Source organism: Myotis myotis, unplaced genomic scaffold (assembly GCF_014108235.1).
Source record: "Myotis myotis isolate mMyoMyo1 unplaced genomic scaffold, mMyoMyo1.p scaffold_m19_p_2, whole genome shotgun sequence".
Classification (NCBI taxonomy): Eukaryota; Metazoa; Chordata; class Mammalia; order Chiroptera; family Vespertilionidae; genus Myotis; species Myotis myotis.
The window spans coordinates 96,469,404-96,493,399 of NW_023416324.1; the positions used below are offsets into that span (position 1 = coordinate 96,469,404).

The following is a 23,996-nucleotide window of genomic DNA, read 5'->3' on the forward strand; positions in this document are numbered from 1 at the left end:
TCCTCACCAGCACTTGTTGTTTGTTGATTTTTTGATGATAGCCATTCTGAGAGTTGTAAGTTGAAATCTCATTGTGTTTTTAATTTTCATTTCTCCGATGATTAGTGACATTGGGCATTTTTTCATATGTCTCTTGGCCATTTTTATGTCCTCTTTGGAGAAATGTTTATTCAGGTCTACTGCCCATTTTTTAATTGGATTGTCTTCCTTTTGTTGAGTTGTATGAGTATTTTATATATTTTGGATATTAACCCCTTACCAGTTGTATCATTAGCAAATATGTCCTCCCATTCAGTGGATTCCCTTTTCATTCTGATGGTGGTTTCTTTTGCTATGCAGAAGCCTTTTGATGTAGATCCATTTGTTTTTTTCTCCTAGTTTTCCTTTGCCCTAGCCAGGGGTGGGCAAACTTTTTGACTCGAGGGCCACAATGGGTTCTTAAACTGGACTCAGAAGAAGGAGCTGCGGCCGTGTTTCCCGGCGTTGCCATGTTAACACTGCTGCTGGTGAAGGAGCGGAGGGGAGAGCAAGAGAACCCTCCGCTCTTTCGGCTCCGCGGGCCGGATAGAACAGCTGAACGGGCTGGATCCGGCCCGTGGGCCGTAGTTTGCCCACGGCTGCTAGACAGTGGTCGGCAAACTGCGGCTCGCGAGCCACATGCCCCTCTGGCCCCTTGAGTGTGGCTCTTCCACAAAAATACCACATGCAGGCGCGCATGTACAGTGCGATTGAAAGTTCGTGGCCCATGAGCAGAAATCGGTATTTTGTGGAAGAGCCACACTCAAAGGGCCAAAGAGCCACATGTGGCTCGCTAGCTGCAGTTTGCCGACCACTGCCCTAGGAGATGTATACATAGACTTACTGCTACTTGAGATGTCTGAGATTTTACTTCCTATGTTCTCCTCTGAGATTTTTATGGTTTCATGCCTTACATTTAAGGCTTTCATCCACCTTTAGTTTATTCTTATATATGAAGTAAGTTGGTGGTTTACTTTCATCTTTTTGTATGTGTCTGTCTAGTTTTCCCAGCACCACTTGTTGAAGAGACTGTCTTTACTCCACTGTATGTTCTTGCCTCCTTTGTCAAATATTAATCGACCGTAATTGTGTGGGTCATTTTCTCTGGGGTCTCTGTTCTGATCCATTAGTCTATCTGCCTGTTGTTGTACTAGTACTTGGCTGTTTTGGTTACAATGACTTTGTTAGAATAGTTTGATATCCAGTACTGTGATTCCTCCTACTTCGTTCTTCTTTCTCAAGATTGCTGTAGCTATTCGGGGTCTTTTATGGTTCCATATCCATTTTTGGAGTGTTTGTTCTAGCTCTGTGAAGTATGCCATTGGTATTTTAATAGGGATTGCGTTGAATCTGTAGATTACTTTGGGTAGTAGAGACAGTATAATGATTTAATTCTTCCAATCCATGAACATGGTGTATGCTTCCATTTGTTTATATCTTCCTCTCTTTTTTCAATGTCCTATAGTTTTCCAAATACAGGTCTTTTACCCCCAGTTGATTAAGTTTATTCCTAAGTAACTTATTTTGTTGTTGTTGTTGCAGTGGTAAATGGAATTGTTTTTTTAGTTTCCCTTTTTGAGATTTCATTATTGTTGTATAAAAATGCCATAAATTTGTGGATGTTGATTTTGTATCCTGCTACCTTGCCAAATTCATTTATTAAGCCTGGTGGTTTCCTGGTGGAGTTTTTAGGGTTTTCTTTGTACAATATCATGTCATCTATGAGTAATCACAGTTATACTTCTTCCTTTCCAATTTGGATGCCTTTTTTCTCTTTTTCTACCAGTATCATGTTAAATAAGAGTAGTGAAAGCAGACATCCTTGACTTGTTATGCCTTTGTTTTGAAGTCTGTTTTGTCTGATATGAGTATTGCTACTCCAGGTATTTTTTTTCCTTTTCATGGAATATATTATTCAATCCCTTCACTCTGTCTATGTATATCTTTTTTTCTGAGGTGGGTCTCTTGTGGACAACATATATATATGGGTCATCTTTTCTTATCCATTCATTCACCCTATGTCTTTGGATTGGAGCATTTAATCCATTTGCATTTAAGGTTATTATTGATAGCTATTTATTTATTACCATTTTTATTTTCTTTATGCCTATGTTCCTCTCTCCTTTTCTTCTTCTTCTTCCTCCTCCTCCTCTTCTTCCCCCTCCTCTTCATCTCTTCCTCCTCCTCCCTCTTTCCCCCCCTTCCCCCTCCTCCCCCTCCTCCTCCTCCTCCTCCTCCTTTTCCTTCCCCCCCCTCCTCCTCCTCCTCCTCCTCCTCATTCATCCCTTCCTTCCTTCCTTCCTTCCTTCCTTCCTTCCTTCCTTCCTTCCTTCCTTCCTTCCTTCCTTCCTTCCTTTCTTCCTTCCTTTAATATTTCTTGCATGATGGTAATAATACTCCTTCAACCTACTTTTGTCTGGAAAGCTTTTTATTTCACCTTCAATTTTAAATGATAGCCTTGCTGGATACAGTAGTCTTGGATTTAGGCACTTGCTTTTCATTATATCGAGTACTTCATGCTTCTCCCTTCTGGCCTGAAGTGTTTCTGTTGAGAAGTCATCTGACAGTCTAATGGAAATTCCTTTATAGGTAATTTTCTGTCTCTCTTGCTGCCTTTAAGATTCCTTCTTTCTCTTTAACGTTTGCCATTTTAATTATGATGTTTCTAGGTGTGGGTCTCTTTGGGTTCATCATGATTGGGACTTTCTGTGCCTCCTGAACTCCTGTGACATTTTCCTTCTCCAGTTTGGGGAAGTTTTCTGTCATTATTTCTTTAAACAGGTTCTCTGTACCTTGCTCTTCTTCTTTTCCTTCTGGTATTCCTATAATGCAGTTGTTGTTACATATCATGTTACCCCAGAGATCCCTTAAGCTATCTTTCTGCTTTTTAATTCTTTTTTTTCTATTTTCTGCTATAATTGTGTATTTATTGCTACCTTGTCTTTCAAATTGCTGATTCAGTTCTCTGCTTCATCCAATCTACTTTTAATTTCTTTTAGTGTATTCTTGTTGTCAGATATATCATTTTTCATTTCTGTCTGGTTCTTGTTCATGGCCTCTAGTTCCTTTTTCATGCTTTTGTAATTTGTAATAAATTCTTTAAGCATCTACACCAATAAAATACAAAGATGCTAATTGACCATACCTTCGCTACGCCCTAAGCCACGCCCACGAGCCAATCAGAGCGAGTATATGAAAATTAATGCAACCAAGATGGCAGCCGACAGCCACGGAGCTGGAGCCAGCAGGAGACTTGGTTGTCTGGGAGATGAAGGAAGCCCAGCTTCCCGCCAGCCCTGAGCCGGTTGAGGCCTCCACTCATGGCAACAAAATTTCAATTATAGAAGACAAATAAATCCGAGATACCTGCTTCCAGCCAGCCTCCACTGGGAGCTTGGGTGGCTGGGGGTTGTGGCCAGCCTGCAAACAGCCATCAGCCCCTCACCCAGGCTGGCCACACCCTCATGGGGTAAGGGTCCCCGCTGGGGGGCTTATCCAGCCTGAAAACGGCCCTCAGCCCCTCACTCAGACTGGCCAGGCACCTCAGCAGGACCCCCCCGCCCCCTGAAGGGGCTGTGGCCAGCCTGCAAACGGCCCTCAGCCCCTCACCCAGGATGGCCATGCACCCCAGTGGGGACCCCACACTGAAGGGGCTGTGGCCAGTCTGAAAATAGCCATCAGCCCCTCACCCAGGCTGGCCAGGTACCCCAGGGGGGACCCCCACCCTGAAAGGGCTGTGGCCAGCCTGCAAACAGCTGTCAGCCACTCACCCAGGCTGGCCACACCCTCATGGGGTGAGGGTCCCTGCTGGGGGGCTTGGCCAGTCTGCAAACTGACATCAGCCACTCACCCAGACTGTCCAGGCACCCCAGCAGGTCCCCCCACCCCAACCCTGAAGGGAGTGTGGCCAGTCTGAAAATGGCCCTCAACCCCTCATCCAGGCTGGCCAGGCACCCCAGTGGGGACCCCTACACTGAAGGGGCTGTGGCCAGCCTGCAAATAGCCATCAGCTCCTCACCCAGGCAGGCCAGGCACCCCAGCAGGACCCCCACCCTGAAGGGGCTGGGCCAGCCTGCAAACAGCCATCAGCTCCTCACCAGGGCTGGCCACGCATTCCTATATAATAAAAGAGTAATATGCAAATTGACCCTAACAGCAGAAAGACTGGGAATGACTGGTCACTATGACACTCACTAACCACCAGGAGGCAGATATTCAATGCAGGAGCTGCCCCCTGGTGGTCAGCGCGCTCCCACAAGGGGAACGCTGCTCAGCCACAAGCCAGGCTGACGGCTGCCAGTACAGCGGTGGGTGGTGGGAGCCTCTCCCGCCTCCTCAGCAGTGCTAAGGATGTCCGACTGCAGCTTAGGCCTGCTCCCCGCTGGCAAGTGGACATCCCCCGAGGGCTCCCGGGCTGCCAGAGGGATGTCTTACTGCCAGCTAAGGCCCGATCCTCCAGGGAGCGGGCCTAAGCCAGCAGGTGGACATCCCCCAAGGGGTCCCAGACTGCGAGAGGGCACAGGCCGGGCTGAGGGAACCCCCCCGACCGGACAAATTTTTGTGTACCTGGCCTCTAGTTTTTTTTATAAACATTGCTTTGAACTCTATGTCTGATAGGTTCCTTGCCTCCATCTTATTTAGTTCTTTTTCTGGATATTACTTCTTTTCCTTCATTTGGGGGGTTGCTTCTTTGTCTCCTTATTTTCGCTGTCCTTTTGCATTTGTTTCTAAGTATTAGATGAAACTGTTAATGCTTCCCAGCCTTTTTGGGATAGCATTATGTAGAAAGTGTCTTGAGGGATCCAGTGGTGTAGTCTCTTGGTTCACCTGGATGCTCTGAAGGAATGCTCCTTGTGTGTGTTATTTGGGCTCTCCTGTTGTAACTGGGACTTGATTGTTGATGTCCCATTTGTGGAAGGGATCTCCCCTCTGACCTGTTGCCAGTGAGGTTCAACCCCAACATTTTTATGCCAGCTGTTTGTTATACATGTGCCAACAGAACAGAATAAGACACATCAGGAAAACCAAAAATACCACAAAAATCAAATTACTCAATGTATCAACAACAGGAAAGACTAAAAAGGAAAAAGAAGAGAAATCAAAACAAAGAAGAAATAAAAAGAATACTAAAAGACACATGACCCAAAGATTCAGAGGGGATATAAAGAAAGAGAAAGAAAGAAGACTAAAAAAAAAAAATGTGGCTATATGGAAGCAAAGAGAAAGCTTAAAGAAGTAGTATAGGAGGAAAAAAGAATGGAAACAGAAAATAAATGAAATAATAATAATAATGAATTTAAAATGTAGTGATAATGGATATAAGATATAGATCCAAAAAAGTAAAATGGGAAAAAATGAGAAAAGAGAGAAAAATGAAAACAAAATTAATAACAATAAGAATAGACAAAAGTATAATAGAATCAAAGGGAAGAGAGAAATTAGAGATATGCAAGAAAAAAAGGAGAATTAAAATAAGGAACAAACAAAAAACAAAAAGTCCACTTACAAACCAAAAAACAAAACCACACACATTCACACACTGCTGTGATATTGAATCTGGTCCCTTGGTGTGTCTAACCTGATCCCTATGGTGTAGGTCACTGCCCCTTTCTGTCCCTGGGCAACCTGATTGAGGTCTGAAGTTTGAAGCCCCTAGTAGTCCAGTGGGCAGTGACTCATTAGCCCAGAGGCTGGGTCTGCCTCCAATCATATGCCTTAATTATCCCTGCTCTGAACTATACTCTCTTTCCCCAGGGAGCTGGGCTCTGTGGAGGTATCCTGGTCTTGGCTGGACTTGTGTTGGAGGTGGTACCAGTACCTTGTAGGACGGAGTGATGGGCACTTCCTCTCTTTCTAATGCCTCTGCTCTGTCTGGTTTGCTGGCACCTCCTCTCTGTCAATTGAAGGGGCACAGATTTCTTTCCTTGGACTTTTCTCCCTTGCTGCAGATTGGGTCAGAAGTAGCTGTTTTGCTGGTAGGATAGAGGGACCTCCCCTGTGTTCCAGGTGGGAAGGGCTGATCTCCCTCCTGGACCTACTGTCTAGCCCCCTTTCTGCTCACCAACACATGTTCCCACAAGAAATAAAGGGCCCCTCAGATTCAATGTTAAGTGTGTCCTTCCACACCTGTCCAGGTCTCTAGATTACTGTTTTCTATATCAGTAATTCACTCCTCTGTCTGTTCAGCTATATTGCCTAACCTTGCTAGTTCATTATTCTTTGTTTTTATGATTTCTTCAGCTGCAGAATTTATGTTTTGTTCTCTTTTAGTTTCAGTCTCTTTGGTGAATATTTCTTTTGTTCATATATTTTATTTCTTAGATCACTGAATTGCTTTTCTGAGTTTTCTTATCCTTGAGTTCTTTTAGAACTGCAATCTTGAATTCTCTGTTATTTAAATCACAGTGTTTCCTGTCTTAAGTTTATTTTCTGGAGATTTTTAATTTTCTTTCTGACCTCCCTTGTTACCTTGGTTATTCCTTGTACTTGATGGATTATTTCTCTGCCTGCGCATTTGTGGGAATGAAAACTTTTTAAAAAAAGTATTTGACATCAGTGTTTAGCTGCAGGTTGATAAGTAGATTTCTTTCTTTTGTTTGACAGTAGGTGGTGCTAAAGCACAAGTTTTTATTTTCTCTGCACTGCTGGGGCTTTTAGGATCTTTGTGCAGCATTATAGCCTGGGCCATGGAATATTCCTGGTATTTCTTGAGGAGGTGGGGTAACGTTGCCCAACCTGAGTCTTGGGGCAACACTCCCATGGATTCAAAGTGGTGGGCTGTGGGTCTTCTGAATGTTCTCAGTGCTTCATTCAGGTAGCCAGAAGCTGCCAGTCAAGCTGTTCTGTCTGAGTTGACCCCAGCTGCTTCAACCTAGGACCTATTTGTATAGAGATGGGTGCAAGAGGGTTTGATGGGGAAGTGGTTTCATGAATCCAAGGTTCTGCTCTTCCTTGTGTAATTAGCTACAATGAGTACAGACCACTTACTCTGGAAGTTTTTTCAGCCCTTTAAAGATCTTCCAAGTAAGGATTTCAGCCTGTCAGGCAGGCCACAGGTGTGGGCTGGTTCCCGCATATGAGAAATCCTTTGTCTGGTACTGGCTGGCTGTGGTGTTCTTTGACTTTGCACAGTTTCTCTGCCCCTGACTCTGGGCCCAGCCTCAATGTCTGTCAGCTACTGAGGCTCCATTGCTGTGTCTGCCCTTCCTTTTTGTCCAGTGGTGATAGTACTTCACCCCTTCACTGTTAAGAAGCCTCCACAAGTAGTGCCCAGAACTTCCATCTCTGTCTTGTCCCCTCCCTCTCCTGTCTCCATTGTTAACTGAGATGCACCCTCCTTTAGATGTCTCAATGCACAATGTGTTTCTGTGTTATCAGGGAATCAATCCTTTGTTGAATTATAGCTGTCCAATTTATAACTTTAAGGGGAGAGACCTTGACCGTCATGTATTGGCTGCCATGCTGCTAACCAATACTTTTTATTTTTCTCATAGCTATTGCTAAGCATGGCCATCCCCTCTCTTAAAATAATAGTCATATTTATTTTTTTTTGGTTCTATACTATCTTGTACTTGGTTAGTACTTAATTAATCTATATATACTACCAGCCTGGTGCACGAAATTCACTCACGGGTAGGTTCCCTAGGCCTGGCTGGTGATCAGGGCTGATTGGGGCCTTCCAGCTGCTGGCCGGGGCCTTCCTTCATTCTGCGCCACCCCCTAGTGGTCAGTGCACGTCATAGCAAGCGAATGAACTCCCCATCTCTTGGTTGAACTCCTGAGTGGACACTTTGCATATTAGCCTTTTATATCTATAATAATAAAAGCATAATATGCTAATTAGACTGGACGTCCTTTCAGAGGAAGTCGGGGCTGTGAGGGAAGCCTGGGTCCTGGGTGCCTGCCAGCAGCCGGAGGGAAGCCCAGGTCCCAGGTGCTGGAGAGAAGCCTGGGTCCTGGTTGCCAGAGGGAAGCCGGTAATGGTAGCCAGGTAAGGAAGGCCTACTCTTGCACTGATTTAGTGCCTCGGGCCTCTAGTATATAGATAAAAACCTAAGCGACCGCTCGACCCATAGCTGTGACATGCACTGACTACCAGTGGGCAGACGCTCAATGCAGAAGCTTCCCCCCGGTGGTGAGTGCTCTCCCACAGTGGGAGAGCCGCTGCGACAGTGCGAGCCTCTCCTGTGGTCACGCCTCCTACATGCCCCTCCCCCATACGGACCAGAATTGGGACTGACTGGGTGTGAGCCTGTGGCCGCTTTTCACTCATGGGTGCACGGGTATCGCCCTAGGGCGGGCGCGTGAAGACCGCAGTGGAGTAGTAGCAAGTCTACAGAGCGATGGCAGCGGCAGGTGCAGTGGGGCTGGGATGAGCAGGAGTGGCGCTGCGCCCAGCCTGGCTCGGGCTCTTCCCTGGCTGCCTGCCGCTTTGCACACTAGTACATCCCTCAGGGGATGTAGGACTGCCAGTTTCGGACAGTCCCCGCAGGCCAGGCCGAGTGACCCCACCGGTGCACAAATCTGTGCACTGGGCCTCTAGTATTTGTATAATGTAGGAATATCAGCGGTGCACTTAAATTAAACTCAGGCTGTACTTTTGGTATAGAAAAGTAAGTAATTTTATAAATTGTTTTTGTTTTCTATCTGAGGGTATAGAGTTTTTCTGCAGCAATATCTTCCTTAAATTCCTAGATATTTTTTATAAATAGAAATTTAAGGAATTTAGGGGAAATTGAAAATGGAATTTACATATGTACATGCATACATATGTATATCCTATATAATAAAGATGTAATATGCAAATTAACCCTCACGCCCTCACAGTATGGCTGCCTATGACCAGGCCAACAGGGACATTAGTGAGGGACCACCAAACTACTGAACAAGCAGGCTGCGTGGGGCGATCAGGCTGGCAGGGGTTCGTGAAGGGTGACCAGGCCGGCAGGGGGGCAGTTGGGGGTGACCAGGCCAGCAGGGGGGCAGTTGGGGGCAACTAGGCCGATAGAGGTGGGCAGTTGGGGGCAACAGTTGGGGGTGACCAGGCCAGCAGAGGGGGGCAGTAAGAGGTGACCAGGCTGGTGGGGAAATTAGGGGTGCCCAGGTCGGTATGGGGGGTGCAGTTGGGGGCGACTAGGCCGGCAGGGGGGCAGTTAGGGGCAACCAGGCCGGCAGAAGGGGGCACTTGGTGGCAACCAGGCTGGCAGGGGGGGCAGTAAGGGGTGACCAGGCCAGCAAGGGAGCAGTTAGGAGCGACCAGGATGGCAGGGAGGGGGCAGTTGGGGGCAACCTGGCTGGCAGCGGGGGCAGTTAGGGGTGACTAGGCCGGCACACAGTCAGTGAGGGGGCGATCAGGCTGGCAGGGGGGCAGTTAGGGGTGACAAGGCAGGTAGGCAGGTGAGCGATTAGGAGCCAGCAGGCCAGGATTGTGAGAGGGATGTCAGACTGCAGGTTTAGGCCCAATCCCTGGGGGGCATGTATTGGAGAGGGTGCAGGCTGAGCTGAGGGGACCCCCCCCACCCATGTCCACAAATTTCATGCACTGCGTCTCTAATATATGTATAATATCACTGTTTTTATTTACTCATTTTTCTATTACATTTTTAAAAATGGAACTGTGAAGTTAAATGAGGAACTTTAAACATTTTGACAGAATCCAGCATCATTTTATGTGATTTTTATACAGCAGACAAAGAAAACTTATTGAAATTACTAATTTTATTCTGATTTTTTCGTCAGAGCCTAGCATAGTGTAGGCTCAATAAAGGCTTATCTAACTGAACTTGAAGTATCTGGACTTGAGTATAACCTCTCATAGAGTCTCCTGTTGGATTGTGGAAGAAATGTGGGTACTGATAAAATTAGTGGATGACAAAGGGTCATACATCTAGAAGTTGCCTGGCATCAAATATCCTTCCTTCATGAAGCCTTCTCAGCCCTCAGCCGCTCTTCTCTGCTCACTGGCACTTTGCCCATTTTCTCTTGTAACCCAGGTCCTGAGGTGGTAAACTAGTAAGTTATATGCCAAGATGAATGACAAAGAGCCCAGAAGAGGATACAAAACTATTTTCAGAGGTCATATTTTTTTCACAGATGCTGCTCAGTCATAGTTTCTAAATCTGAGTCAGTTCCATTACACAAGCTATGTATTCCTTGGAAGGTGTTTTGAGTAGTTTTTTAATATAAGGAATTGTTGTATATATTGTAGAATTTACCAAATTAATTGTACTTTTTTTTGGTAAAATACATTAATTTTAGCAGAACTTTTTATCAGAGGCTTAATTTATCTTTTCTATTGAGTAATGTACAACAAAACAATTTGCCAATAGGTATTATTTTTGTCATTTTAAAAATAGATTTTAGTGTTTGATTTTATTTTTTGGACTTTAGTGTTTTTAATTAAGCCACCAGACATTTAAAAAAAAATTAGAGCCTCTTTATCCTCAAATCTCTTAAAAATTACCTTAGATCCTTAAAAACTAAGGTAGAAAGTACCTGGAGGTGTCTATATTTTACTAAGGATGTACTCCTCATTTTGGTAGGTATTTTGGACCAGTCTGCTGTGTGGGTTGATGAAATGAATTACTATGATATGCGTACTGACAGGAATAAAGGAATTCCTCCCTTGTCCCTACGTCCTGCTAATCCACTTGGCATTGAGATTGAAAAGTGAGTACCCTTTTCCCTTAATTTTGTTTTTGTTTTTGTTTTTGTTTTTTTTTCAGTTTGTAAGAAGTTTTATATACCTAGTCAAACTCTGGAAACATCATGTTATTTCTGAAGCCTGGTCAACTTTGCTGCCAATGAAGTTCCCATTATTGAAAACTTTTGACACAAACAACTTCTCTCTGTAGTTTTTTAATTTACATTTTGTGAAGAAGAAAAATATATTTTAACCACTAATACTTATTTTTAATCTCTAATACTTTAAGAAATCTAAGTATAGTTGACATACAGTATTATATTAGTTTCAAGTTACAACATAGTGATTCGATATCTATATATACTTGCAAAGTGATTACCGTGACAAGTCTAGTAACCTTCTGTCACCATACAATGTTATTTTGATATTCTCTGTATTCCCTATGCTGTACATTACATCCTATGATTTATTTATTTTGTAACTGAAACATTGTATACCTCTTAATCACTTCACGTTTTCAGCAGTCTTCTCCCCTCTGACTACTATCAGTTTGTTCTTTGTATCTATGTGTCTGTTCTATTTTGTTTATTTTGTTTTTAGAGTCCACACATAGATGAAAGCTATTTGTCTTTCTCTGTCTGGCTTTTTCACTTAGCATAGTACCTTCTAGGTCTATCTATGTTGTTACAAGTGGCAAGACTCATTCTTTTTTATGGCTGAGTAATATTCCATTTTTTTAATCCTCACCCGAGAATATGTTTATTGATTTTAGAGAGAGAGAGGGAGGGAGGGAGAGAGAAAAAGAAACATTGATGTGAGGGAGAAACATTGATCAGTTGCTTCACATATGCACCTCAACTGGGATTGAACCTGCAGCCTTTTAGTGTATGGGCCAATGCTTCAACCAAGTCAGCCACCCGGCCAGGGTTCCACTGTGTATGTGTGTGCATATATACACCATATCTCCTTTATCCACTGTCCATTGATGGACACTTAGGTTACTTTTATACCTTGGCTTTTGTCAGTAATGCTGCAATAAACATAGGGATGCATATACTGTTTTTCATAGTAGCTGCACAGTTTACAGTTCCATAGCACTTGTTATTTGAATAACTAGTACTTTCAATAATAAGAGAATTAATGTATTTTCTGGAGTTGGTAAGTTTAAATATTTAGATGGTACTTGAAATAAAAGATTTTCCATGTGCTTGGTATTTGGGGAAAATTTTTAGAATAATTAAGCCCATTGTAATCTTTCATTTTGTTTTAAACCTTTGCCTATAATTCATACTTAATTTAGACTTACTTCACTAGAATTGTGGCAGGTGATCTCTTTCAAGATGTCTTGTAATCAAATCTAGAATTTTCTTAATCCCTAGAATAATGTTTTTAGGAACTTTTGTAATTAGTACCTTTATCCTTAAATCTTACTTAATCACTTCTTCTAACACCTTAATTGTGTCTTATTTTCTCGTCTTAGTGATTCTGCTTATGAAGTGATGTACAGTGTGTTTCTCTATAAACACTCACTGCAGGTGACAGATTCGTTGTTAACATTTTAACCATAGCTCTATTTTAGGTTTTTCTATGAATGAAGAAAATTCTCCACTAATCTATATATTTAACTGTGAAGCCTACACTTGAATATCATTAGTAATTCAAATACCAAGCTTCTTTTTCACCTGCTGGGGTTTACCCCTAGCTGAGAAGAAGGCATTAAATGTTTGTCTTGGGACATTATCATGTGTTGAACCATCCTGGGGTGTAATAGCATTGAGTGAGCTTGGGCTGTTCTAGGTCACATCTTTGAAACTCTTTGGCTGTATGGGTCATTCTGGAGCTGTTTTAAGGATTTCAGTGCTCTATAAGTTAAGAGTTTAAGAATCAAGAAAGTCCAGAAAACAATGCTAATTGCTAGATATTTATTTGAGCACAGTTCAAACATGAATAGATTTTGTAGTTTATTATAAAACTTTTAATGGCCTGCCTCAATACTCTCAAAAGCCAGTTAATTTCATTCCAAGGTCTACCACAAAAGAAGTGTAGAGCAGGAGGGCCCTTTTGATGGTTCTTCCATAAAGATCCATTTTTATATATGAGCACAGGAGTATAAGAATATCATATGAATTTTGTACAACTGTAAGACAAAACTCTCAAAGTTAGGTTCAAGTTAGATGTTTACTATCATAAAATGAATTTCTTTAAATTTTAGTTTGGCATAAAACCTATCCCCTCTTTTGATCTTTTTACTTTCTCATGTCCTCTAACCTTTTGTCTTTATTGTTCCTGTTATTGCTGTTACCCATGAAGATGTTTGGTTTGAACTCTCTCCAAGAGTATTTTTAAAAATATGTATATTTTTATTGATAACAGAGAGGAAAGGAGAGGGAGAGAGAGATAGAAATATCAGTGACGAGAGAGAATCATAGATCAGCCCCTCCTGCATGTCCCACACTTGTGATCGAGCCTAAAACCCAGGCATGTGCCCTGACCAGGAATCGAACCACGATCTCCTTGTTCATAGGTTGATGCTCAACCCCTGAGCCAAACTGGCCAAACTCTAATAGCATTTAAAAAAAATGGGTTTCAGAAAAATAATACACATTCCTTTGATAATTTAGTGCCAGGAATAATGGCACTAAAAGTACTCAGCTCTTTAAAATTTTTCTTTTCTTTGTGAGGTAGTCCAATTTAGTCTGGAGACAAACTCTCTCAGTTTAAATTATAGCTCTAGCACTTATTGGCAGTATGCTTTGAGCAGGTTATTTAACTTCTTTTTGCTTTAGTTGGAGTGCCTGTGTTATAAGGTGCTTGTGAGAAGTCAGTGAGTGAATAGTGCCTTAGAATGGTGTCTCGCTCTTAGCAAGTGTTTCATAAATGTTAGTCATTATTACCACGATTTTTTGCACTTCATGTACTACTCTATTCAGTTTTCTACCACTTAGAAAAAGAAACTTTTTTAATGACTATTAAGATGTTAGGATAATAAATTGTATTTAAATCTTAAGAGAATATTATGTATAGTAATTCAAAGAGAGCTTAAATCGTGATAAAATTAGCAATGATATTTATTTTGAGCTGTTTCTTAAGTTTGAGTAATAATAACTCAGCCATCAGCTAATTAAAGGATAGTTTTTGAAAAGGTAAAGACATGATTCATACATATATAAAATGAACCATGTGTCAGAGCTTTCATTAGTTCATTAGTTAATGGGAAAACCAGTTCAAAGTGAATTCCACAGAACGTACATAAATGCTAAAAAATGCAAAACTGGTCACTTCTACTGCATGGTAATTAGTTGCATCTTCACTTGACAGGTATTTCTATGGCCAGGGATCTCCGCTCACCATTAGTCCTCCACAAGTTAACTTCTGTTGTTGTTGTTTTTTTTTAACAGAATTGGAAAATAGAGACAAAGAAAGGCAAAGATATCTCTAGAAACAGGAAACACTGGGAGTACCCTCCAGACAGGGAAAGGAAATCCAGTAACCATTTTTCTCTGTTTAAAGTTTTTATAATTTTCTCACTCGAAAGAAGGAAATAGACATACGAGGAAACAGGAAAATAAAGGTGAAAGTGGGAAGATTATATAAACCAAGAGAAGAGAATGTTTTTGATCAGAAAAATGCTCAATGTATTTTTAAATACTATCAGAAAGAATGCACTTATTTTATTGAACTTTGACCTTGGATAGAGAGGTCTTGTTTTAGAAAAAGAAGAGAACAGGAAAGGAAAAACATATATTAAAACACTGTTGGTATAGGTTTCATTTCCCTGATTCATTATATTTTAGTAAAAGCTTTGATCTCCAAAGAGAATGGTGTTACATTTAGATTAGAATCCCTAAGAGCATTTTTAAACTGACTCTCTTATTTCTGCTTATTCATGTCTTTTGGAGGTTTCTTTTATAATTAAAAGGCTGCAGAGGACCTATTTTTAATATTTTTAAAATGTCATTAGAGAAAAGATTACAAGGTTTTAATTTTATATTACTTGCTTGTTGAAATATATTAATAGAGAAGTTTTAAAGAATTGTGACTGCTTGTTATAAAATACTCTACTGTGATCCTAATGGATTATCAGATTAAAGTGTTGATAAGACCCCCTTTGGAAGATGAATCAGCTCCTGGGAATTGCATCGAGAATGTTTATGGAAATTATCTTCAGCTGAAAGTCATGTACAGTGTGAAACAATGAGGGGTCCTGTAGGGTTGGACAGTTCATCAGAATATGAAAAAGCAAGTGAGAATAAGAGTATATAGTTTTCCTGTTACAATTTGACTTTCCAATAAAAAGAAAAAGTGACTACTTTTCTTGCTACATGTATGTCAGAATTTAATAAATATTTTATTGGTGCACCTAACATGTATACTGTCCTATTTCAGCACACAAGTTTAACAACTGGCATTTAGTGGCCTGCCTCCACTGCTAAGTTTTTCATATTCCTAAATTTTTAACTGATGTTTTGCACACATGGTGCCATGATACTTATAAAAGTGTTACTAATTGCCCAGAAAAAAATAACTTCACTTTGAACTGAGACTGGGATTTGCTTTTAAAAAGTACTTGAGGATATGTTTTAGAGATTGGAAGGGGGAGAGACAGAGAAATATTGATGTGAGAGACAAACATTCATCAGTTGCCTCCTGTATGCACCAGACTACAACCTTTTTGGTGCTTGGGATGATACTCCAGCCAACTGAGCCATGCAGCCAGGGCTATTTATCATACTGATTTTCACAAATATATGTGTTCTTTGCATGGTTTAGTGGAGACAAACTATTTAAACTGAAAAAGAAGGTAAAATCAGGTTTGTATTAAATAAAGTCTTTAGTATTTTTCCTCTCTTAAAAATAACATTTGCCTAATATGAGGATATGTATAAATAATGTTTCTAGAGATAGTATATATTTGGGAGTGAGGGCATAAAAATAGAGCTTTTCCTCTGTTTTTGTATAATCTCCAATTTTTTGTGTGAAACTGTTACCTGGGAATGGCTATCTAGAGTAGTCAATTGGTGTACCACTATTACCTGTTTTATTTCCACACTAGAGGCCCAGTGCATGAAATTTTATGCACTGGCAGGGGGCGGGGAGGAGGCGCCTCAGCCTGGCCTGCACCCTCTTGCAGTCGGGGACCACTCAGGGGATGTCCTACTGCCGGCTTAGACCCTCTCGTAGGCCGGAACCCCTTGCTCCTTACAGCCCCGCCTGAAGTAAGAAGCTGGGCTCGTGGCTGGCAAGCACAGCAGTGGTGGCGGGAGCCTCTCCCGCCTCCGAGGCAGTGCTAAGGAGCAGTGACCCAGGCTTTTGGCTGAGTGGCGCTCCCCCTATGGGGGCGTACTGACTTCCTGCATTGAGTGTCTGCCCCCCTGGTGTTCAGTGCACGTCATAGCGACTGGTTATTTCGCTGTTCGGTTGATTTGCATATTAGGGTTTTATTATATAGGTTGGGCTTTATAGGCAAAACAAATCTGATTTTCTTTCTTTAGTTTGGCTTTCCAGTAAAAAGAAAAAGTGACCACTTTTCTTGCTACATTTAGAAAACAAAGAAAGGTGGCAAAATAATTCTTTGCAAGAGAGGAGCCTTGGATAAATTTACCTTTTAGAAATTTCACTAAAACAAATTTCTGGGGTATGATAAAGTGCTTAAGTCCAGAAACTATATCAAACTGAAAAAACAACAAGAAAACAACACACAAGCAACGAAAAACAAGTTCATAGTATTTAATATACCAGAGTGAAAACAGTGGTGCTAAAAATTTAATAAAATAATTGTGTATAATATACACATTCTCAAAAGAACTATATAAACCCTCTTTTACTGGGGTTAGCCTCCCCCACCTTTCTTCTTTCCATCTGTCAAATCACGAAAACATGTTCTGTTCATGAAGACTCAGAGTAACACAACTGCACTCAGGTCTCCATGTGGGGTGGTGAGAATTTTTCTCAAAATTACTTTTAGTTTGTTTGCTCATGGGTCATTACTGCAAATTCTTCTCATACTTGAAAGTGAAGCTGATATGTTAAAAACAGTGTTGTTAGTTTTATCTTACCATTCAGTATATGTGGATCTTTCCATGACATAGTCTTAAACCTTTATAGGTTTAGATTTAAATCTGCACTTATACTACTATCTAACAGAAAGCATGTATTTTAGGGGTGGCAAGAGTTTTCAGCTACTGAAATATTTGTGATTGTTTAATGAAAAGGTTTCATGAATTTACAATAGAGTATATGGTGCTTTTACTCTCCAATTCTATGTTATTACATTTAAAGTGTAGATTTAGTTTGAGTTACTCAGAATTCACCTGTTGACTTGTTAAGCCATCACTTCACTTGAGAGTTAGACCCTAAAGTCCTGTTATTGTGAGTAAACTTTTGCTTTTTAACTATCCATTGACATAGTGCTTTTTCTTACCTAGCACTGTTCTTAAGACCATTAGCAATTTTCCACATTCTAAAACAACTTTTCCCCTCAGTTTCTAACTTTCTAGATTTGTAGTTGTGGTTTTATTTTATACCTAAGATTCTCTGGTTCTTTATTTGACAACTAGAGGCCCAATGCACGAAATTCATGCAAGAGAAGGCCTTCCTTTTCCCGGCTGCCGGCACTGGCTTCCCTCTAGCTCCCAGGACCTGGGTTTTCCTCTGGCACCCAGGACCTGGGGTTCCCTCCAGCCACAGGCAGGCATCTGGAACCCGGGCTTCCCTTGCAGCCCCAGCTTTGTCTGGAAGGTCATCCAGAAGGACGTCTGGTCTAATTAGCATATTACACTTTAATTATGATAGATAAGAATACCAGGTTCAAATCTGGACTATTAAATGCAACCTGTCTGAGGCTATTTCCTCACTGTAATATGGGAATATATAACATAGCTCACTATGTTGTTATGAGGATCAAATATAATGATACTTAAGAAAATAGTCTATAAAATATAAAATGCTAAGTATAAAGAATAAAAACAACAAATAACGTTTATGAGCATTTGATCTGTGTCAGAAACTGCTAAGCCTTCCACATGCATTATCTATCATCCTTAAACATTCCTAAGAGGAAGATGTTATGATCCCATTAGTCTCATGATAAATCAAACCATAGAGAAGTTACATTACTTTACCAAATTTACACAGACATCTCTAGCAAAGTTCAAGATTGAACCCAGAGCCTGTGTTCTAAACCACTACTTACTACTTTTGCACACATTATAAATACTTTGATGAGTCATTTCTGCTTTTGCAGATAAGTTCCTCATAGAGCTCCATTGCTCTTGGCATTGTCATCCCCCCCCCCCCCAAATCTTCTATTTCACATTTATTTTGAGGTGTTTGTGTAAAAGGTCAGCATATTTAAACATATATTTTGAGGTAGAATATTGACTCAGGATGCCTTCAGCTGTAAGTAAAAGAAAACGAAAATGGATTTTGGCTTAAACATAAAGATTTATTTTCTCATAATATACAAAGTCCAGAGATGGTAGACTCCATGATAGTTTGATTCAGTGACGCAGTAATGTATGTCACCAAGATGTAAGGAACCTGGGTTTGCTGTTCTGCTTCCCTTAGCATAACACTGATTTCTTTTATAATTGCAAAATGGCTTTAGCAATTTCTAGTATTGAAACAATAATTATCTCTTATATTAAAGGCCTATGGCAGTGATGCTGTAACGCCATCACAACCAAACGAGCAGCGGCTCTTGCAGCAGGCGAGGTGAGGCGGGGCGCGAGCTCCTAGCAGTGGAGAGCTGTGAGCAACAGAAGGCAGGGTAGTGAGCTACTAGTGGCGATGGGTGGGCGGTCAGCTGAGGCAAGTGGAAGCAAGCTACTTGCGCATGTTTTCGTGCACGCAGGGCCTCTAGTATACAATAAAAAAAAGTAATTTCTAAAGGCAGGATGATGCTGTGTCTTTTTGTTTCTCCTTAAAAGTATGGAGACTTTTCTTCCTTGAAGTGGCTCTAACAGGGGTGGGCAAACTTTTTGACTCGAGGGCCACAATGGGTTCTTAAACTGGACGGGAGGGCAGGAACAAAAGCATGGATGGAGTGTTTGTGTGAACTAATATAAATTCAAAGTAAACATCATTACATAAAAGGGTACGGTCTTTTTTTTCAATAGTTTTATTCATTTCAAACGGGCCGGATCCGGCCCGCGGGCTGTAGTTTGCCCACGGCTGCTAGTAGATCTTTTCTCAGATGTTATTGGTCAAAACAACATCTCTCAATAATAGTAAGAGGAATGTGATAAGCATGATTGGCATAGGATAGTTGGCATTTATTCAGTGAAGGTACTAATGTCAAGCTTGTGGGATTGTTTTGTTTGAGAGGCTAGAGAATAAATGTTGGTTCACTAGTCAACAGTGGACTTAATTGTGTGATTTGGGGCAAATAATTTGACATCTCTGTGTTAAGATTTTGTCATTTTTAATATAATTCCTTCTTATTTTGTAAAAATATATTTGTATTGATTTCAGAGAGGATGGGAGAGCGAGAGAGATAGAAACAGAGTGATGAGAGAGAATCATTGATCGATTGCCTCCTGCACAACCCACACTGGGGATCAAGCCTGAAACCTGGATGTGCCCTGTATAGCAATGGAACCACTGTGACTTCCTTGTTCGTAGGTCAACGCTCAATCAATGAGTCACAGCAGCCGGGCTCTGTCTTATTTTTGTCAGTCTGATTCCTACTGTAGGTCTTAATATTCTTTTTGCAATTTAAATATACACTGAGTGGCCAGATTATTATGACCACCTGACATTTGTAGGCAAATTAGCTATAATTTCACGCTGAAGTTGCTAGAGGACCAGACCATTATAAATAGGGAAGCAGGTTGTTAACCACGACAGTAGAAGTGATTTTTTTTCTGAAGATATGAGTAAACAATGTGATTTAACAGCCTTTGAACATGGGATATATTTGAACGTGAGTGGCCAGATTATTATGACCACCCCATCAGTACTTCATTGGGCCACCTTTTGCCTTCAATACTGCGGCGATTCTTCTTGGCATTGACCATCTATACATCTTTAGAAAAATGTCTATTTAGGTCCTTTGCCCATTTTTAAAATTGTATTGTTTTCTTTTTGGTGTGAGTTGTATAAGTTCTTAATATATTTTGGTAATTAATCCTTATTAGATGTATCATTGGTGAATATGTTCTCCCATATAGTGGGTTCCCTTTCCATTTTGTTGACATTTTCTTTTTAGTTTGATGTAGTTCATTTGTTTATTTTTTCTTTTGTTTTCCTTGCCCAAAGAGATATATCAGCAAAAGTATTGCTATGAGAGATGTATTATATTTTCTGCTTATGTCTTCTTCTGGTATTTTTATGGTTTTGTGACTTACATTTGAGTCTTTTATTTATTTTTAGTTTATTCTTGTGTGTAGTGTTATTTGGTGGTCTAGTTTCATTATTTTGCATGTACCTGTCCAGTTTTTGAAACCCCACTTATTAAAGAGACTTTATTTACTCCATTCTATGCTCTTGTCTCCCTTGTCGAATATTAATTGACCATAAAGGTGTGGGTTGATTTCTGAGTTCTCTGTTGTTTTCTACTGATCTGTGTGCCTGCTCTTGTACCAGTGTCAGACTATTTTGAGTATAATGGCTTCTTATACACAGCACAGTTCGTTATCCTGTATTGTGATCCCTCCAACTTTGTTCTTCTTTCTTAAGATTGCTGATGCTATTTAAGGTCTTTTTTTTTAGTTCCATATAAATATTTGGAATATTTGTTCTAGATCTGAGAAATATGCAGTTGGTATTGTAATAGGAATTGTGTTGAATCTATAGATTGATTTGGGTAATGTGGACATTTTACTGATGTTAAATTCTTTCAATCCATGAAAATGGCATATGCTTCTACTTGTTTGTATCTCTCTGTTTCTTTCTTCAGTATCCTGTAGTTTTCTGAGTGTAGGTCTTTACCTCCTTGGTTAAGTTTATTCCTAAATACATACTTTATTTCTTTGTTATTACTGCAATAGTAAATGGCATTATTTTATTAGTATCTCTGGCTGATAGTTCATTATTGGTGTATAAAATGCCACTGATTTCTGGGTATTAATCTTGTATCCTACTATTTTGTTGAATTCACTTATTATATCTAGTAGTATTTTGGTGGAGTCTTTAGGGTTTCCTGTGTACAATATCATGTCATGTGTGAAAAGTGAGTTTGACTTCCTCCTTTCCAATATGGATACTACTTTTTACTTTTTCTCTTGTTTTATCACCGTGGCTAGGACTTCTAGTACTATATTGAACAAGAGTGGTGAAAGCGGACATTCCTGTGTTGTTTCTGACTTTAAGGGAAGTGCTTGTAGTTTTTGCCCATTGAGTATGATTGTTGGCTGTAGGTTTTTCATATATTGCCTTTATATGTTGAGGTATGATCCCTCTATTCCCACTTTGCTGAGAGTTTTTATCATAAATGGGTGCTAGGTTTTATAAAATGTTTTTCTTTATCTATTGATATGATCATGTGATTTTACCTTTCATTTTGTCTATGTGATGTATCACATTGATTTATGAATATTGCACCAACCTTGCATCCTGAGAATAAATCTTTGTCATGGTGTATGATATTTTTAATATATTTCTGGACCTAATTTACTAATATTTCATTGAGGATCTTAGCATCCATGCTCATCAGTGATATTGGCCTGTAGTTTTCTTTCATTGTAGTGTCTTCATTTGGTTTTGGAATTAGGATAATGCTGGCCTCCTAAAAAGAGCTTGAAAGTCTTTTTTCCTTTTGAATTTTTTGGAATAGTTTGAGGAGGATAGGCATTAGTTCTTTGAATGTTTCATAACACTCGCCTGTGAAGCCATCTGGTCCAGGACTTTCGTTTGTTGGGAGTGTTTTTTATTACTGCTTCAATTACATTAGCTTTAATTGATCTCAGATTTTCTAATCTTTCTCATTAAGTTTTGGAAGATTGTATGCTTCTAGAAATTGGTCTATTTTATTCAGGTTGTCCAATTTTTTTGGCATATAATTGTTCACAGTATTTTCTTACAGTCCGTTATATTTCTGTTGAGTCAGTTGTTATATCTCCTCTTTCATTTCTGATTTTATTTATCTCTTTTTTTGTCTTGATGAGTCTAGTTCAATGTTTGCCAGTCTTTTTTATTTTTTCAAAGAACCAGCTCTTGGTGTATTTCTGCTCTGATCTTTATAATTTCTGTCTTCTAGTTACTTTGGGCTTTGTTTGCTGTTCTTTTTTTTTTAGTTCCTTTACGTGTAAAGTTAGATTGTTTGAGATTTATCTTGTTTGTTGAGGTAGGGCTGTAATGCTATGAATTTACCCCCTTGGGCTGCTTTTGCTGTGTGCCATATATTTCAGATTGTTGTTTTCTCATTTTTATGGTATCTTATTATTTTTTCCTTGGTCTCATTTTTAACCCATTCGTTGTTTACTAACATGTTCTTTAGCCTCCCTGGGCTTATGTGTCTTTCTGTTTATTTTCTTATGATTGATTTCTACTTTCATACCATTATAGTCAGAGAAGATGCTAATATGATTTAAATCTTCTTAATTTTATTGAGACTTGTTTTGTATCCTAACATGTGGTCTATCCTAGCATATATTCTATGTGCACTTGAAAAGAATTTATATTCTGCTGCTTTGGGAATGCATGTGCTGAGGACAGCAACTAAGTCCATCTCATTTAGTGTGTCACTTAAGTCCAGTGTTTCCTTGTCTATTTTCCGTCTGGAAGATCTATCCATGTATGCCAGTGGGGTGTTAAAATCCCCAACTATGACTGTATTACTGTCAGTCTTGTTCTTTATGTCCATCATGATATGCTTTATATATTTATGTGCTCTTAGATTGGCTGCATAAATGTTTACAAGTGTTATAGCCTCTTGTTGGATCGTTCCCTTTATGGCTATATAGTATCCTTCTTTGTCTCCTACTATAGCCTTTGTTTTAAAGTTTATTTTGTCAGACTTAAGTATTGCTACCCTAGATTTTTTCTTTATTTCCTTTTGCATGAAAATATATTTTTTTGTTCCTTTACTTATAGGCTGTGTGTATCTTTTGTTCTGAGGTTGATCTCTTGTCGACAGCATATATATGGATCATGTATTCTTTTCCATTCAGGCACCCCATGTCTTTTTTATTGTTGTTAATCCTCACCTGAGGATATTTTTCCCTTGGTTTTTTAGAGGTAGTGGAAGGGTTGGGGAGAGACAGAGAAAGAGAAACATTGATGTCAGAGAGACATACTGATTGGGTTTCCTCTGGCACGCACCCTGACCAGGGTCAGGGATCGAGCCTACAACGTAGGTTTGTGCCCTTCATAGGAATTGAACCTGGGACCCTTTAGTCCACTGGCTGATACTCTGTTCATTGAGCTAAACCAGCTAGGGCTACCCTGGTCTTTTGATTTACATTTAAGGTTGTTGTTGATAATTATGTATTGCCACTTTTTTTTCTTTATACTTACATTCCTTTCCATTTTTTCTTCTTAAAGCAGTCCCTTTTACATTATCTTACAATGCTGGTTTCATGGTAATGTGCTCCTTTAGCTTTTTTATTTGTTTTATTTATTTATTTATTTATTTATTTATTTATTTATTTATTTATTTATTTATTTATTTATTTATTTTGTCTGGGAAGCTTTTGCCTTCAATTTTAAATGATAGCCTTGCTATCATTGGATTCCAGTCATTGTTTTTATTACTTTTAATACTTCATACCAATCCCTTCTGGCCTGAATTGTTTCTGTTGAGAAATCACCTGGCAGCCTAATGGCAACTCCCTTGTAGGTAAATGTCTCTGTTTTGCTGCTTTTAAGATTCTCTCTTTGTCTTTAAAGTTACCCATTTTAATTATGATTTGTCATGGTGTGTCTCTCTTTGGGTTCATCTTTTGTGGCTCTCTGCTTTCTAAACTTATGTAATTTTTTTTCATTATTTCTTGAAATAGGTTCGTATTCCTTGCTCACTTTGTTCTTCTTTTAGTGGGTGTTGTTATGTTTCATGTTGTCCTAAAGTTCACTTAAACTCCTCATTATTTTAAGTTCTTTTTTCTTTTTGTTGCTTTGATTGGGTATTTTTCTATCTTATCTTCCAAATTACTGATTCAGTCCTCTGCTTTATCCAACCTATTTTTAACCCCTTCCAATGTATTCTTGATATTAGAAATGGTATTCTTATTTTCTGATGGGTTCTTATTCATGGTTTCAATGTCTTTTTTTAAGTTGTAGTCCCACTTTGAGCATCCTTATAACCATTAATTTGAATCTATATGTGATGAATTGCTTGCCATCATTTCATGTAACTCTGTTTTTGGAGATTCCTCCTGTTCTTTCATTTGGGGCCAGT

General features: G+C 39.7%; 1 protein-coding gene across 6 annotated transcripts in view; it reads left to right on the forward strand.

Annotated features, from left to right (window-relative positions):
- EXOC2 (exocyst complex component 2) overlaps positions 1–23,996 on the forward strand; it is a 260,156-nt gene that overhangs the window by 62,711 nt on the left and 173,449 nt on the right. For 5 of the 6 annotated variants that reach the window (XM_036347812.1, XM_036347811.1, XM_036347813.1 and 2 more), the window contains one exon: positions 10,560–10,686. The exons of the other annotated variant lie outside the window; for it this stretch is intronic. In XM_036347812.1, coding sequence (XP_036203705.1) covers positions 10,560–10,686 — 127 coding nt within the window. The remainder of the gene's footprint in view (positions 1–10,559; positions 10,687–23,996) is intronic. 6 annotated transcript variants of the gene reach the window in all.